This window comes from Lampetra fluviatilis, chromosome 31 (assembly GCF_964198595.1).
Source record: "Lampetra fluviatilis chromosome 31, kcLamFluv1.1, whole genome shotgun sequence".
In the NCBI taxonomy this organism is placed as follows: Eukaryota; Metazoa; Chordata; class Hyperoartia; order Petromyzontiformes; family Petromyzontidae; genus Lampetra; species Lampetra fluviatilis.
The window spans coordinates 361248-377789 of NC_136305.1; the positions used below are offsets into that span (position 1 = coordinate 361248).

The 16542-nt window shown below is 50.6% G+C and overlaps 2 protein-coding genes across 2 annotated transcripts in view; one reads left to right on the forward strand and one right to left on the reverse strand.

The window, feature by feature from the left end:
* The window catches only part of ENDOU (endonuclease, poly(U) specific), a 28248-nt gene extending 20786 nt beyond the window's left edge, over nt 1-7462 (reverse strand). The window contains exon 1 of the mRNA XM_078870774.1: nt 7455-7462. The gene's annotated coding sequence lies outside the window, so the exon portion shown is untranslated. The remainder of the gene's footprint in view (nt 1-7454) is intronic.
* Nucleotides 1848-16386, forward strand: LOC144943381 (melanoregulin-like). Its single transcript, XM_078870743.1, has 5 exons — nt 1848-1978; nt 12132-12306; nt 13170-13260; nt 13704-13870; nt 14199-16386. Exons 1-5 carry the CDS (start codon nt 1848-1850, stop codon nt 14520-14522), a joined length of 888 nt encoding a protein of 295 aa, XP_078726869.1. The 3' UTR covers nt 14523-16386.
* Nucleotides 16387-16542: the final 156 nt, after the last annotated feature.

The following is a 16542-nucleotide window of genomic DNA, read 5'->3' on the forward strand; positions in this document are numbered from 1 at the left end:
CCACTGAGGCCGATCTTGACACCGCTGGTACCAGTCATCGGCAAGTCCACTCAGCTCCACGTCCTCCTGTACCACATCACTCCATCTCTTCTCTAGCCCGTGCCGCGCCCGTTTAGCCCCCTCGATCCGGCCGAACAAAAGCTGTTTAGGCATGCGGTGGCTGGGCATGCGGGCTACATGACCCAGCCAACGCAGCCTTGCCTGCCGGAGGAGCTCACTGATGGGACTTTGCCCAGATCTTTCAAGGACTTGTGAGCTCCTCACACAATCCAGCCTGGTCAAACCCAGGATGGATCGTAGGCAGGCCAGCCTAAATGTTTCCAACCGGCGAAGATGCTCCACTAGGGGGGTCCACGTTTCGCAAGCGTAGAGAAGGGAGGGAATGACCGTGGCCGAGAAGACCTGAAGCTTCGTGCGGAGCGACAGACCAGGTAGCTTCCACACAGCGTTACGCAACCGACACACACCCACACACTCACACACACCCACTCACACACACACTCACACACATACCCCACACACACACCCCCACACACACACACCCACAAACACTCACCCACACCCACTCAGACCCCCACATACCCCCCCACTCACCCACTCACACACACCCCACACACACCCACATATCCCCACACTCACCCACACACTCACAAACACCCACCCACACACATAGCCACACCCACATACCCACTCAACCCCACACACATACCCACACACTCACCCCCCCCACACACACCCCCACACACACCCACACACACATACCCACATGCCCCCACACACCCACTCACATCCCCCCACACACCCACACACACCCACACACTCTCACCCACTTCAGCCCCATCATCATCAGCATCATTAGCACCCCACCACCGACCAACCCACCGCCCAGGCGCCGTGTGCATGTGACTGTGGCACGCGTCAGGAGATCGCATCCGCCTCTTGGGCTCGCTGCTCGCTGCTGAGTAGCCACTCAGCTGCTGCTGCTGCCCCCCCCCCCGTGCCGCGAGCTCGAAACCTGCGAGCCTTGAGCTCGGCGTACTTGGCCCACAGGCACGCGAGTAACACGCACACAGAGAGACACACACAGAGACACACATACACAGTAACACACACACAGAGAGACACACACACAGTAACACACACACAGAGACACACAGAGAGACACACACACAGTAACACACAGACTAACACACAGTAACACAGTAACACACACAGTAACACACACACACAGTAACACACACACATACTAACATACAGTAACACACACAGTAACACACAGACTAACACACACAGAGTAACACGCACGCACAGTAACACACACAGACTAACACACACACAGTAACACACACACAGAGACACAGAGACACACAGTAACACACACACAGTGACACACACAGTAACACACACACAGTATCGCACATACAGCGACAGACACGAGCGTGGCTCGGCGCAGCTCTGAACCGAGACCAGCCGCAGCAGAGCGCTCAGCTCAGCCACTGCGTCCATCATCACAGCTAAACAACAACAACAACCACAAAAACCACCACAACAACCACAACAACAACCACAGCACAAACAACCACAACAACCACCACAACACCAACAACCACAACACCAACAACAACCACCACAACACCAACAACAACCACAACAACAACCACAAAACAACCACAAAACAACAACAACCACAACACCAACCACAACAACAACCACAAAACAACCACAACAACAACCACAACAACAACCACAACAACAACCACAACAACAACCACCACAACAGCGGCAGCGGCGGCGGCCTCAACCGCTCGGGTTGCGCCCCGGGGGCAGCCCGCGGAGGCCGCGTGAGGATGGGGGGCCGCTCCCCCCAGGGGGGCCGCTCGGGGGGGAGCCGCTCGGGGGGGGGCCGCACGTCCTGGGGGGGCCTCTGCTGCTGCTGCTGCCCCCCAGAAGAGCCGGGAGAGAGGGAGCCGCTCATCAGGTGAGCCACGGCGAGTCGCTCTGGGCCGGGTCCCAGTGGAGCTGTGAAGGCCGGGCTGGCTCGAGTGAGTGAACCAGACTACGTGTGTGGGCCTCCCCTAGGTCGACTCAGCCTCAGACGAGTACCTGGTGTAGCGGTGTGTAGAAACATCGCCACGGGGGAGACAAAGGCGGCCGGGCGTGGTGTCGGCCACCCACCCCCTCGTGTGCCGCTCCGACCTTCATGGCTGCTACTCGCTCACAGCACTCGCTGCCCCTGCAGCCGGTTCAGGCAACAGGGGGTCGGTGGCCAGCCCGACGCCCAGCCACCTTTGTCTCCCCCGTGGCGATGTTGACTGCACACCGCCGCACCAGGCACTCATTTGAGGCTGAGTCGGCCTAGGGGAGGCCCACACGCGCTTCCTGTGTTTAGTTTGTTCGCGGTTGTCTACGTACGATGCAAAATAAGTTTAGCACCGTGTACACACGACAAACGTGCCGACATCCAAACACATGTACACACGACACGCGAGCTGGACAGCCTCAGCAGCAGCAGCAGTGGCCACGACACTTGCACACCTCAAGTCGCCTCCCTGGGGGGCTGCTGTGTGGTGGGGGGTTTGTAAGATTCCTCAAGCGGCACCCACTCGATACCACGCAGGGCCAGAGGTCGTTCACTCTCACATCAACGTTTACACTCAACTACAGTAAGTCGTCTATATATATTAAAAAAAAGGGAAATTTGTGAATGTGTGTGTCTGTCCAAAATGTTTAGCGTACTTCCCGACATGCAACAAACTGCAAATGTGCCATGTGGGTACTTTCCAGACTGTACACCATGCAAAAATTATAAAAATACACTTTGGTATTTTTTGGGGGGTGGGGGGGGCAACAATGCAGAGATGTTGCACGGCAAGTGAGCTGTGACGTCACATATGTCGACGTGACGATTATTTGGCCCTGTCCTGGGCCACCCCTAGGTTGACTCAGCCTCAAACAATTAACTGGTGTGGTGTGTGAATATCGCCACTGGGGAGACAAAGGCGGCCGGGCGTGGTGAATCCAAGTCCCGGGCGAAGCCGGGTGTGATATAATCCAGGGGCTTAAGTTACCACTCGATATCTTCGCTGCTAGGGCAGGCTTGGAGCAGCTTGGCTTATTACAGCGTTAGGCACTACCGCTAGAGTACAACGTACAGCTATCCACAATAATTGTGTATTATTGTACCCTATATTCCGAAAAGCCTTTGTATGCATCATTATCGTACACTGATTTCTTGCAGCCAGAGTTGGATGTGGCTCGCGTACCAAAAACAATACCCAGAACAAACTTCAGGACTATTTCCGGCTGACATTAATCACTTAGTATAACTTACTCATACAGAATCATGACAAAGGAAACGTTACATACCGTGTCCATATTCCCGTCGATTTTTATGTCCGTTTGCAACTCACAGAGTTATGTTTGATTTAAACATGTCTATAACGAAAATGTATTGTTCTTTTTCCTGGCCTGTTTCTCCACCTTTGTGGGGTTTGCTTTCCTGCTCCTCCCTCTCCACTAATTCCTGCCCCAGACTGCCATCTCGACGTCCACTCATTCCTGCCCCAGACTGCCATCTCCATGTCCACTCATTCCTGCCCCAGACTGCCATCTCGACATCCACTCATTCCTGCCCCAGACTGCCATCTCCATGTCCACTCATTCCTGCCCCAGACTGCCATCTCGACGTCCACTCATTCCTGCCCCAGACTGCCATCTCGACGTCCACTCATTCCTGCCCCAGACTGTCATCTCCACGTCCACTCATTCCTGCCCCAGACTGTCATCTCCACGTCCACTCATTCCTGCCCCAGACTGCCATCTCGACGTCCACTCATTCCTGCCCCAGACTGTCATTTCCACGTCCACTCATTCCTGCCCCAGACTGCCATCTTCACGTCTACTCATTCCTGCCCCAGACTGTCATCTCGACATCCACTCATTCCTGCCCCAGACTGCCATCTCGACGTCCACTCATTCCTGCCCCAGACTACCATCTCGACATCCACTCATTCCTGCCCCAGACTGCCATCTCGACGTCCACTCATTCCTGCCCCAGACTACCATCTCGACATCCACTCATTCCTGCCCCAGACTGCCATCTCCAGGTCCACTCATTCCTGCCCCAGACTGTCATCTCCACGTCTACTCATTCCTGCCCCAGACTGCCATCTCGAAGTCCACTCATTCCTGCCCCAGACTGTCATCTCCACGTCCACTCATTCCTGCCCCAGACTGCCATCTCGACGTCCACTCATTCCTGCCCCAGACTGCCATCTTCACGTCCACTCATTCCTGCCCCAGACTGTCATCTCGACATCCACTCATTCCTGCCCCAGAGTGCCATCTCCACGTCCACTCATTCCTGTCCCAGACTGCCATCTCGTCGTCCACTCCGCAGTCCTCCAACCTCCCGGCTCACCACTTTGAACTGCCTCTGTCTAGGTCTGCCTAGACCGCTTCTGTCTAGGTCTGCCTAGACTGACTCTGTCTAGGCGTGTCTGCCTCTCTGTCTCTGCCCTGGTGCTTGTGTTCACCACACACATTTTCCGCTGTAGGTTTTCCCACAAACACACTCATTGAGATATCAAACTCAAGCACGCATTTGTGTCGTTAAGCTCTTGCCATTCATAGCCTTCATGTAAAAGTACACTCGGCTGCCTGCAAATGCTTTCCGCAACGTTGCACCGTCGACCATGAAGCATTCACAACCAACGGGTCCTCTATAGTGGCGACCGTTCCCATGAGCTTCACGCATTGATTCCTACACCAATGTTGGGAAATCAAGTTTCTTCTCGTCCATGCTTTGTTGAACCACCACACCGCAGGTCACAACACACTCGCTCCCCTACTCGTTTGCTCACTCATCCACCCATCCACTCGCCACACTGCAGGTCACAACACTGCTTGCTTTGGAATTCCCCTCCCATCATCTCTTAATTCGAAGTTCTTCGAGCAACCTCGCTCAAATCAATAAATCTATGAACTCCTATTTACTACACCTTCAATAGTGCTGTTTATTGCTGACCACTTGGCATTTTGGTCCTTTGTGCCTGTGATCTGCAACTGTGAAAAAACAAATACATTTTCCTACGATTCCCAAAAGGGACCCCAGAATGATGGGAGCAGGTGTGGTTTGCCTGTCTACTCGGAAGAGCCTCGCTGAACCTCAGGAATCATTTTCAGGAGGGTCCTGCATTCGCATTTCTGTGAATTGCCTGCTTGTCAAAGCTGGCATGTGGGTACGTTCGTGTGTGTTTCCATTATGGGAAGCAGTAGTGTAATGGTTCGCGCGCTGTGCTACGAATCCGGTGACCTAGGTTTGATTCCCGCTCACAGCCAACATCAGTGACGATCATCTGAACCGGTCCTGGGCATACCATAGGTGCTTGCTAACAGCACTTACAGTCTGTTAGGGCTATACGGGGATATTTATCTTTAAATCTTGACTTAAAGCTTTCGTGACTGCAGGAATTCATATTCTTTGGCTCTTTCGGTAACGTCACATAGATAGGTTTAAAGAAAATAAATAAAAATTATATTTTTTGTTATATGAGTATTTGTCTTTGTTTACATTTGAGAAATCGTGGCCTTGTTCACATACAGCTGCATCTATCATCGCAGCAACCCAATTCCGATTCCTGGCCATGAATAACCCAAGCTAACAGTGGCTGTGCTTGTCCATCGGTGTTCAATAAAGATCCCGTCAGAGCACACGTGGAAGAGACACGTCGCCTTTCTCACAATGCGACACTTTAAAGGAATATCATATGTAACTCTGTGGTATCTGCTTCTGTGGGTAGTGGTGATAGTGGTGCAGGGTGGGTGGGCGTGTGGCGGTAGTGTTGCTGTGTTGTTCAACTCGACAACCGTGATTTGTAAGGACGTGTGCACGCAGGGGAGGGAGACGGTGATCAGAGCGACTGTTGCTGTCTCCCTTCACCGTGCGGCACTGCACAGCTGAGTTCCCCAACAGGATGTGGGGACGAGAGGGTCCACGCTGCGTGTGCCCTCTCGGTGGGCGTGCAGGGGCACGCACTGCTCAGGCGAGCACCGCCGCACAGTAATGCAAAACAAGAACAACAACATCGCACTGCAATATGGATTTATACAGAGTGAGATGTGTGGGGGGGGAGTAGAGTGAAATGTGGGGGGAGTAGAGTGAGATGTGTGGGGGGGGAGTAGAGTGAGATGTGGGGGGGGAGTAGAGTGAGATGTGGGGGGAGTAGAGTGAGATGTGGGGGGGGGAGTAGTGAAATGTGGGGGGGGGGGAGTAGAGTGAGATGTGTGGGGGGGGGGAGTAGAGTGAGATGTGTGGGGGGTCGTCTAAGGCGGAATTGGAGCCACTTGAGGGATTGGAGTATTGGGGCGATGTGGTCTCATTTACTGGCATGGGCGAAGAGTTGGGCAGAGGCATGTTTGACGCGCTGGGGCTTGGAGATGAGAGATTCGGGGAAGCTGTAGAAGGGAGAGCTGCTATGAATTTGTCCTCGACGTTTGTCCATGGTTTGGTCTCACAGGCTACTTGCCCTGGGGCGCCTTGTGCTGGTCAAGCGTAAGTCTACCCCCAGCACCGTAACGCTTTATTTTTAGAAGCGGTCCCTTCTTTAAAATAGCGGCGAGGGACGCATCACACCCCGTGCCGGAGCACTTCATCTCTCCTGGACTCCCCATAAAACAGCGGCATCCTCGGGCAGATAATCCGGCTTCACGTCCTCCATAACGAGCGGCGCGCTTTGCCGTGCCATCCGGATTTCCCAACGAGACCAACTCTGGGGCTCGTTTCCGCAGGTGGACACAAACTACGCAATGCCGGCCGACACATTCCCCGATTTCAGTTCGCTTTCCATTAATGGAAGAAACGAAACAATGTTTTATTTTACCAGTTAAGGCCCACTGATTTATATAGCTCTTTTTTACAAGTGACCTGGCTATCACAAATGATAGCTCAACGAATTAGCTTATAATATGGAAAATCATAGCAGCCAAATACTCAAAAAGCGTGATGTTGATTTCAAATGTGGAGGGAAAACTGAAGGACCCGGGGATACATCCATGCAATCACGGGGAGAGAGACACGCAAACTGCGAATATACAGGTGTCAGGTTCTGGATCGAACCCACATCCTCCTGCATACCAGACGAGGTAGTTAACATCTCCTAGCCACCATGGCGCCCACCTGCATCTCACGGGAGCCCACTTATAGCCCAGGTCGCAGCTGCGAGCCTTAACAAGCGTCTTGCGTAGTACACCGTGGAGCCCCCTTGAACGCAGGCAGCGCGGGACCATGACCCTGTTTGTCTGGGGCTGTTCCTGATGCTGGTCACGTGTGGGGGTGCTGGTGGAGTCACATGCTTTCACACACGTGAGCCGACAGGATATTAACCCAACTCCAGTGACATTCCGCTGTAAAGCAAATACCGCGCTGTACACGGATGCTGTACTATACGCCCTACCTCCCAAGTCCGAGCCCGTCTCTCCAGTGTGCCCATGTCACGTGCATCGTGTGTGAGCTGGTTGAGCCTCAGAATGACTTCCCTGTTGTGCCTGTACCTGCAAATGACAGTCAAGTGCATGGCAAAATTAAATGACTTTACAAACCAATTTGACAAATGTTTCACTTATGGATGGCTTTTGACACAGGGAAAACAGTCACGCAACATCCCTTCTTTAGCATTTCAACTTGTAAAGCGCCGCATGGTATTCGCTAACTATTTAAGAGAGGGGACGACTCGGAGGGGCGAGGAAGAATCAAAGATGGATGAGCGAGAAGGCAGCAGCTAAGCGATGCACCGGCACCAACAAATGCCCAAACTCTGCGTTCCTCTATATTACACAGTTATCGGCCAATTAATGAGTGTTTATACACGTGGAAGGAAACCGGAGCACCCGAAAAACTCATGCATGAGAGGGGGCAACACTTTATCCCATACAGTTGGGACTGGTGGAGTCCACGTTATTGCTCTACTGCCTTTTCCTGGCAAGCCAGGGTATGGCACTTCTTTGACGCCCACGGGAAGCAAGTTTTACAACATTTGTGTGATCCACCAACTTTCACCTCCACAGTTTACTTGAAAAAAGCAGCTGGATAATATTGGTCTGGCTGATGGACTAAAGCACATGGGTTGTTTTACATACAGTACATACAGTACATATATGCTGAGATGCAGAAAGGAATTCTGCTTCCATCTGCTTTTAAGTAAAAGCAGATTTGTTTCGAGGACACTCGAAGCCCCCCCCCCCCCATGGCTGCCCAGCTCGTGCCGAATGCGTGGTACAGACAAATCGCCATCGTGTCCCGAGTGACACAACATTTTTTGCTCTCCAACACACAAGCGGTGTGCTGGACTAGTAACTAATTGGCATGTTCTGTTTACGTAACAAACCTTACTAATTGGCTGTGTCAGGTGGTGGCGAGTTTAACGACACATTTATATGTACGCAATCTAACCCCAAAACAAACCTGTATAATGGATGATAATGGTCGCGAAAGCCTGCTACGTGTTAATCCCAGCATGCTGTTGCATGTCAAGATGACGTCACCACTCTCGGGTACATTCTGCACACAGTCTGGAGAGGGCCACCGCCTCAAGCGAGCCAGGGTTTGTGGCTCTTTAAACTTAAGCATCAAAAGGACAAGGCGTGCACGGTACAACTGTACTTGTTTCTGGCCGGCAGGCATGTCCTTATTGCTGGCGAATGTATGTAGGTAGATGTGTTGAACTTCTTCGGCACCATCAGTAGCCAACCTAAAATCGGAAGGAAGTGTTGCACACTGCCGCAGAAGCGCATCTGAAGGCGCGTGATGCGGTGACCATCTTGATGCGAATGCTAGCCAAAGGCCACTGCTGCGAGGATGACCGGAGTTTGCGTGATGGTTTATGCTCCTTGACAAGATCAACAAGGTATTATGGTTCATTTGTGGCTGAAGAAAGTGCTTGAGGTTGGGACCGTCAGTGGAGTTCAACATACACACACACAGTCTGCGGTGCCGCAGGCTGTGTGTGGATGTTGAACAAGAAGTTCAACATACACACACACAATCTGTGTGTGTGTATGTTGAACAAGAAGTTCAACATACACACACGCAGTCTGCGGTGCCGCAGGCTTAAACGTCTCCATCGTTGAGCCATTCTGCAGTGATTTTGAGGAGTGTTTGTTGCACACACAGAGGAATCCCTTGGAACAACTCGTTTTGTTTGTTTGAATTTAGTTTTAGCTTTGCAATTGGTGTATCCCATTTAACAACTAGAACTGAAATAACCAAGGTGAATAACAATGGGGTGATTGGCATCGGGCATGGGTGGTATATATGGAACTTCTTTCGCACCGTACCTAGCCGACCGTGCTCATCGGAGGTGTGGGAGGACAACAAACTAAGCACAAACAGCAGTTCTAAAGAAATTCGTTTTCAGTGGTGGTAAAAGTCAAGGGAAGGAATTGAAAATACAAAGACGTGGGAAAACCTTGGGCTTTCATCGAGACCTAATTTATTTATTAACTCGGTGCCAAAGTCTGTAAGCAGAAAATGTTTAACAAAGAGGCAACAGTGCCAGAGGTGCTCATGTGATTGGGTTTATCCACATGGCGGCGACACCAGCGTAGGAATTAGCTAATTCAGCGAGTAAGCGTAGTCAGCACACGTGAAGCGCATCAGCCGGCGACCACGTGCACGAGACACACACCTGCGTGGGCAGTGGGATGCCGCGACCAAATCGCGTGGAGTGGACCCGACCTCAAGGGACCTTGGAAGCTAAACAATTTGGAGCCTGGATGCTGCTGGGATGGTTTACCAAAATGCAAGCCAGGTTGTCATAGGTATCTGGGCTCTTGTTGTGTGCGCTGCGGGCAGCAGAGGAGAGCACAGCAAAAATATTTGTTGTGCTGTGCTTCTATGTCCTCGAGTCCATGATCCCCAACTTCACCAACCCGCACAGACCTGCGTGGTCAAATATGGTCAAATAACTCTCACGACCCACATGGCGTCGGGAGACCCTCATCCGGCAGCGGATTGACAAAGGGCCGTACATGAGTAGTACACATGGGTAGTTGAAGATATTACCGTGTGTACCGCACGAATCGTGCAGTCGGAAACTGTTGTACCGCATAGGTTCAGAGCAAAGAGATGAATTCTGTGCAGAGGGATAAGGCCAGACTCATGGGACTTGGCAAGCGTGGATGGCTCGGGGGGAGGGAGCTCCAGACTGACGGCAGGAGTGGAGCAGTGGCAGCCTCCAGTTGAATGGAGTTTGACCTTGGGAAGGTGTGGTTAGGAGACCTCGGCTGCTGACACAGAGGTCCGCTGATGGGAGTTGTGAGCTGGGGCGAGCCCACGCAGGCAGACCGCGTGCTGCTGGCAGGAGGTCAGCACTGTGTTCCATTTCCAGCGTTAGGTGAGAGTCCCACGGCACTGACGCACGTGGGAACTGCTGTCCCAACCCTCTTGCCCGCCTCTCTTGCCTTACTTTGCAAACAACGGCACTTTTTAATGATGCCGTGACAATAACAACAACCTTATTTTATATATTGCGCCCATAACATAGCAAACTTCTCTAAGTGCGTTACGTTGTTTTTCAAGCACAGAGCTGTCGGCACGTGGAGGTAACTTTAGTTAGAAACGGCAACCGAGGACGATAGAAATTGTGTGGAATGATGGGGTTAGCGACTTTTGTTCTAAATAAAACTATAAACCATTTTTGTTTTACCAGGTAAGGCCCACTGAGCTATATAGCTCTTTTTCAGAAGTGACCTGGCCACAAATTGGTATCTCAATAAAGTGGATTATTAATTGTATAGCAGCCTAATAACGCATGTTTCTAAAGCAGGTGGGGAGAGAGTAGCGTAGATGTATGTGCGAAGTGAAGCTTGCGGGATGTTTGGGTGTGGAGGAGGTGGTGGGGGTGGTAGAGGAGGAGGGGGGTAGGTTACGAAAGGAGTGAGCGGCAGCATCCGCAGTTTAAAGGTCTGTGAGCACAGGTGGATTACGGTAAGAACATGTCACTGAGGTGGGGTTTCAACTCTGTGACAACAACTACAGGATCTGGCAGAAAGAAGGAAGTGTTGGATAGGTGTGTTTATATCAGTCACCGCGTTTCAAATAGGTGTTGTTTATTGGCGAGATCGAATCTCCCTCACCTGGTATGCAAGGGGTCATGGATTCGGTCCCAACCGTAACGTCTGTACTGTATATTCAAAGTTTGCATGTTCCCCCTTTGGTCGTGTGGATTTTTCTCCGGGTCCTCCGTTTTTTCCTCCACATTTATAAACATGCGTGCAGAGTATTTGGCTGTTATAAAATTCCACATGATGATAAGACACTTCGTGGAGCTATCATTTGTGGCCAGGTCACTTCTGAAAAAGAGCTTTCTGTAGCTCAGTGGGCTTTACCTGGTAAATAAAATAGTGAAATATAAGAGAATAAAATGCATTTGCAAAACATCAATATGATGTGCAAATATATATTTCGTAATTTCACAAAACTAGTCCTATTCACGAGCAGGATAAAAATGTTTACTTTCTGTTTATTTTGTCAAAAGAATGTGTTTAGGACACAGAGATCGACATAAGCTGCACGTGATTGATTCCATCCAATAAAATGCATCTTTAATCATAACCTGACTCTCAAAAACGATGCACAAATCAGAGCACAGCAGTGGCCATTAAACGGAAACAATTTCTGTTTGGGGAATTTGAAAGTTATCTCATTCGAATAGTCACCGGGTAATTCCAATTTGATCCACTCAGATTATCCAAATTATTCATGGGAAATTCATTGAGTGGTAATCACCATGATGACCCCTTCACATTCACCTTTGCACAGTATGTACAATATATGGGCAACAATGAGGAGTCACTTTTTGATGACCTTTAAGACTTGGGTTCTAATACTGTTCACAAAAAAATCGATTGCTGAGATCTGTCTGATAACTGCAATATGGAAATAGAGAGACACACACACAGATACCCTTCACTGAATCTCTTTCAGACAAATACTCTCCGGCAAGAAATCTACAGACAATTTTCATGGCTTTCATTGATTGATCCATCGAGAGGCTGATTCATTGATTGATCTGTGATTGATTGACAGTTTTGATTGATCGGTTGGTCGCGTGCGTGTGCGTGCACACTGGCAGTCATGCCCAGGCGGACTCGGTGCTGTGCTACCAGGAGCAGATGAAGCGGCGTCGCCTTGACGACGAGGCCTTTCTGTGGAGCGAGCCTCACGACGCGACGCACAAGCACTCGCCCTCCGACCAGCTCGTCGCTCAGCTTGCCGAGCAACTGAGACACGCGCGCAGGGACACGGCCGTGCGTGACATAGACACACACACACACGATGCAGAGACACTGCCGTGTGTGACATAGACACACACACACACACACGGTGCAGGGACACTGCCGTGCATCTCTCTGCAGGATGGAGATGAATGGGTGACTCGGTGCTGCAATGCAACGTTAATGACTAAGTCCAAATCTTGACTTTAAGCTTTCGTGACTGCAGGAATTAATATTCTTTGGGTCTTTCAGTAAAGTTACGTAGATCGGTTCAAAGATCGCAACGCTCGTGTTGCGATCAAAAAGTAGTTTTTTGTTATTTTACTACGACGTTTCGATCGCAACACAAGCAATCGTCATCAGGTGAAACATATAGCAGGAGAGCTGCTTGTACAGCACACCGGTGTGTTGGAGAGCAAAGTCACAACATTTACAATCTGAGTTCGACGTTGGACTCACTACACAGGTAACGCATTGGCATGTTTTGTTTACGTGACAACCCTTACTAATTGGCTGTGTCGGGTGGTAGTGGGTTTAACGGCACATTTATATATTTACACGATCTAACCCAAAAGACCTGTATTATGGATGATATTGCTCGTGAAAGCCTACTACGTTCGCAGACCACGTGCTGAGGCACCTTGTGTCCACGGGGATAGTAACACTTTGGTGCCCTCTTAAATGTTTGGGATGCGATGTGATGTAAAGCGCCGTGAGTCGGCCCAGCGTATAAGATGCTGTATCAAAAACAAATGATCGTCATTATTATCACTGTCACAGTAATTATCACACACGCGCAGCTCGCACGGGACAGTGTCGGAAAACACGCCGGTATTCTAATAGTTATGGGACAAATGCCCATGGGCAATAGAGTTACGATTGGTTTCCCTTCACAGGAATGGACGGACCTGAACAGGCGACTCAGCGCCGTGATGCAACTACGACGAGAGATTAACGACCGCTGGAAGCTCGTTCTGGGGCAGCTCGGTACGAACCTCGTCAACGGAGACTCGTGCACCCTCCGCACACCACGCACATCACTGGGCAAGGAATCAACGCCAAGTTTTATCGTGCACGTATAATATCAGGGGGTGCCACAGAAAGGTACATGGGCAAAATTACCGAACTAAAGGGCAACACTCGCAGTGAAATTGTCAACGCAGAAACAATTTTCGAAGCGTCATCTCGAGATCCGATATTCACGATCGCTTCAGCCTAGTCATCTGCTCTGATGTCAATGCACTGGTTCAGTAATTGCTTCATGCCTTCAGCCATTTGCTCATCCTTGATTACATTTTCACGATTTTGCGTGGAAGCTGCTCTAGAAAGCAATGTGCATGACCTTATGGGCCAGGGGTCGAATGCGAGCGTCACGGTGTGTGATCTCCCTGTCTGGACGTCGCCTCTGTTGCATTCCGCGGTTGTCTCAGGATTCCGATCGGGCCAGGAGGACGAGCTGCTGCGGGTGAATGCGGCGTTGAGTCCCGAGGATTTCCGCAACCTTCGGCGGGCGCGCGCGCTGCTGCTGACCCTGGAGCGCAGCAGCTACCTCTTTAACAAGCTGCACGAGACGCCGCAGAGATACGTCTACGTTCTCGTGAGTGCCCCGCCTGCTCCGCATGCCAAGGGTCTTCACCTTCAACTTGGGCGTACATCTTCCACCGACATGAAGACGATCAAATCTAGCGTCAGTTTATACGTGACCGAATCTCACGTATTCACAATCTGAATATTTATTTATACTGGTGGAATCCGATGAGCTATAAAGCTCTTTTTCACAGATGTCCAGTAGGGGCGGGATAGAACGTTACAGCAACAAATAACGCAAAAACATGACAGGAGTGCAAGTATAAGAAAGGTAAATAAATCACTTAAAAAATATATACAAATAAAACTAAACTAAGCTGCTGCTGCTGCTTCCCTAGGACCGTCTCGTCGAGCTGGACATGGCCGACGCGTTCGTGGCCAAGGCGCAGGAACTCTTCCCCAAGGAAGGGGGGAAGAGCCCCCCATCCGGCCGTCGGACTCGCGTGAGCGTCACGCGAGTCCGCGCCGACATCCGCAGGACGTCGCTGGACCAGACGGACGGCCCGGCTGGGGTGGAGCCCGCGGAGGAGGCCGCCGTGACACTGCACGGCTCCGTGCGGGCCAACGGCATCGCCACCGCGACGACGATCGCGGGACGAGCGAGGCGTGACGGGGAGCCCCTCAGCATCAACGGCCCAAACCCCGCAGAGTTGAAGATCTAGCTCGTGGTGTTGGAGAGCGAGAACTGAAAACGTAGGAGGGGTCAGAGGTAGCCAAGTGGGTGACAGCATGAGTGCGGCTCTCTTTTTGAGTGCGCAGGTGGTGCAACTGCACCGATGCCTGCGACTAAGAGGGGGGGGGGGGTGGCAGAGGACCCCTTACCATCCCCCGCACCGGGGCCAATGCCAAGCACGCTGCGTCACCAGCGGGTCGTGGTGGCGAGGTTATGAAGATGACACCAGACACTTGTCCATGTGCGATTTGAGACGAACGGTGTAACACTATTGGAGCATGCACGTTATTGTTAAAAAACGGAAAGTCTCATTTTGGCGAACAGAAAAAAAAGAACTACGGACCTCATAACCACTCGTGGACATTCACCGAGTGAGTGAACGGAGCTCATACTCAGAGGGATGCAAAACTCCGCGGACATAGTCATTGGTGGTCACTTCCGTTCGCTTGACAAGTTTTCGTTTTTGAAAATGCCAACAGCTTGAAAATGTTGCCTGCAAGAGATTATTTGCGAATGGCAATCAGGATCCGCACGGTGTGTGTGTGTTGTGTGTTCAAGGTGATGTTTTGTGTAAAAATAAGATTTACAAGCACAAAGTGCCACTGATGAAGTCTATGTTAACGTCAAGTCCAGAGGTCATCAGCCCAATCTCTATCCACCTCACGGTTATAAATGTGAGTATTTAGCAGCGGGGCGAACGGCAGGTGGCGTGTGGTGGGGTAAAGAGTGGGTAGTCCCGCATCCTCTAACGCGTGGCCAGCGTGGTGAAGTCGGCCAAATCCCCTGTAGAGAGGCTCTCTCGAGCTCACTCGAGTGGAAAGGCCCCTTCTGCCAGCAGTGGCGTGAGCGAGACATTGCAGGGCTGTGCCTTTACCTTTCCACCGTTTACAATGCGAGCGCTTATGCTCTTCAATTGCCGAATACAAAACACTGTCAAAGAAACTTTGTGCCTTAATGTGTTTTAGCACTCTTTACGAGTGAAGTGGGTGTATGGGTGTTTTCAGAAGTTAAATCCCAAAACATCCACATTTTAAGCAATCTTCATTGTGTAAAATAAACTTAAGAGATTTTACTTATTCTATATGCATAATCCTGTAGGTTTGTGTCTTGGCTCTTATGGGTTTTTTTTTAATAATGCGATGAGATACAATAGCACGCCCACTCTCGGTTCCGCTTAATTTATTTGTGGTCGTGATGTCAGAAGTATTGTTCAGCCATGACGATAGGTCTTGTGTGATGGATGTGTTGCAATGTGCACGGGTTTTCCGAGGTTGTGTAATGTGCGTGCTAGCGTGTGCGTTTACACAGGAGCAGCACGCTGTACTACGAACCCGGCCACCCGAGTTCGATTCCTGCTCATGGCCAACACCAGTGACGATTTTCTAAACCGGTTCTGGGTCGACTCAGCCTCAAATGAGTACTTGGTGCAGTGTGTAAACATGACCACTGGGGAGACAAAGGCAGTCAGACATGGTGCTAGCCACCCACCCCCTCGTGTGCTGTGCCAGCCTTCACAGGAGCTCACTCACAGCACTTGCCCAAAGAGTGTTAAGGCTACATGGGGGATCTTTGTTGTCTTTGTGTCTGTACGTGATTCATAAGTAGATATTAAACATTGCTCGTTGTAAAAAAAAAATTCTTGCCAAATGGCAATGCTAAATCGGGGAAATGTACGTATGTTGTAAATCTTTATTCTGAACGTATTTTCGAAAATGGTAGTGGCACTGAACGATTTATTTCGCTAAAACCACCGTAAATGTTTGACAAGCCTCGTGTGTAGGCAATGAATTTACTTCTGCAATGTAAATATTGGGCCTCCTTGCCAATGTGAATCTTAGAATAAACAGCAATCTGTTTTCCCTTCTTCACTATGTAAACACGAGTGTGAGTGTATGTAACTGAATTTAATGTTGAAACATTGGGGCAAGTTTCTTAAATCCCTGTCCACCCAACAGGAGAAATGGTTCACACTGAAGTCGATCGGCAGGTTGCGTGTGGTAGGTTAAAGT

Bases quoted from the DNA above. Each gene is read 5' to 3' on its own strand.
- LOC144943381 (XM_078870743.1), top strand. From the start codon at position 1,848: ATGGGGGGCCGCTCCCCCCAGGGGGGCCGCTCGGGGGGGAGCCGCTCG. The intron at 1,979-12,131 runs GTGAGCCACGGC...GCACACTGGCAG, and splicing joins GAGAGGGAGCCGCTCATCAG to TCATGCCCAGGCGGACTCGG. The intron at 12,307-13,169 runs GTGCGTGACATA...TTCCCTTCACAG, and splicing joins ACGCGCGCAGGGACACGGCC to GAATGGACGGACCTGAACAG.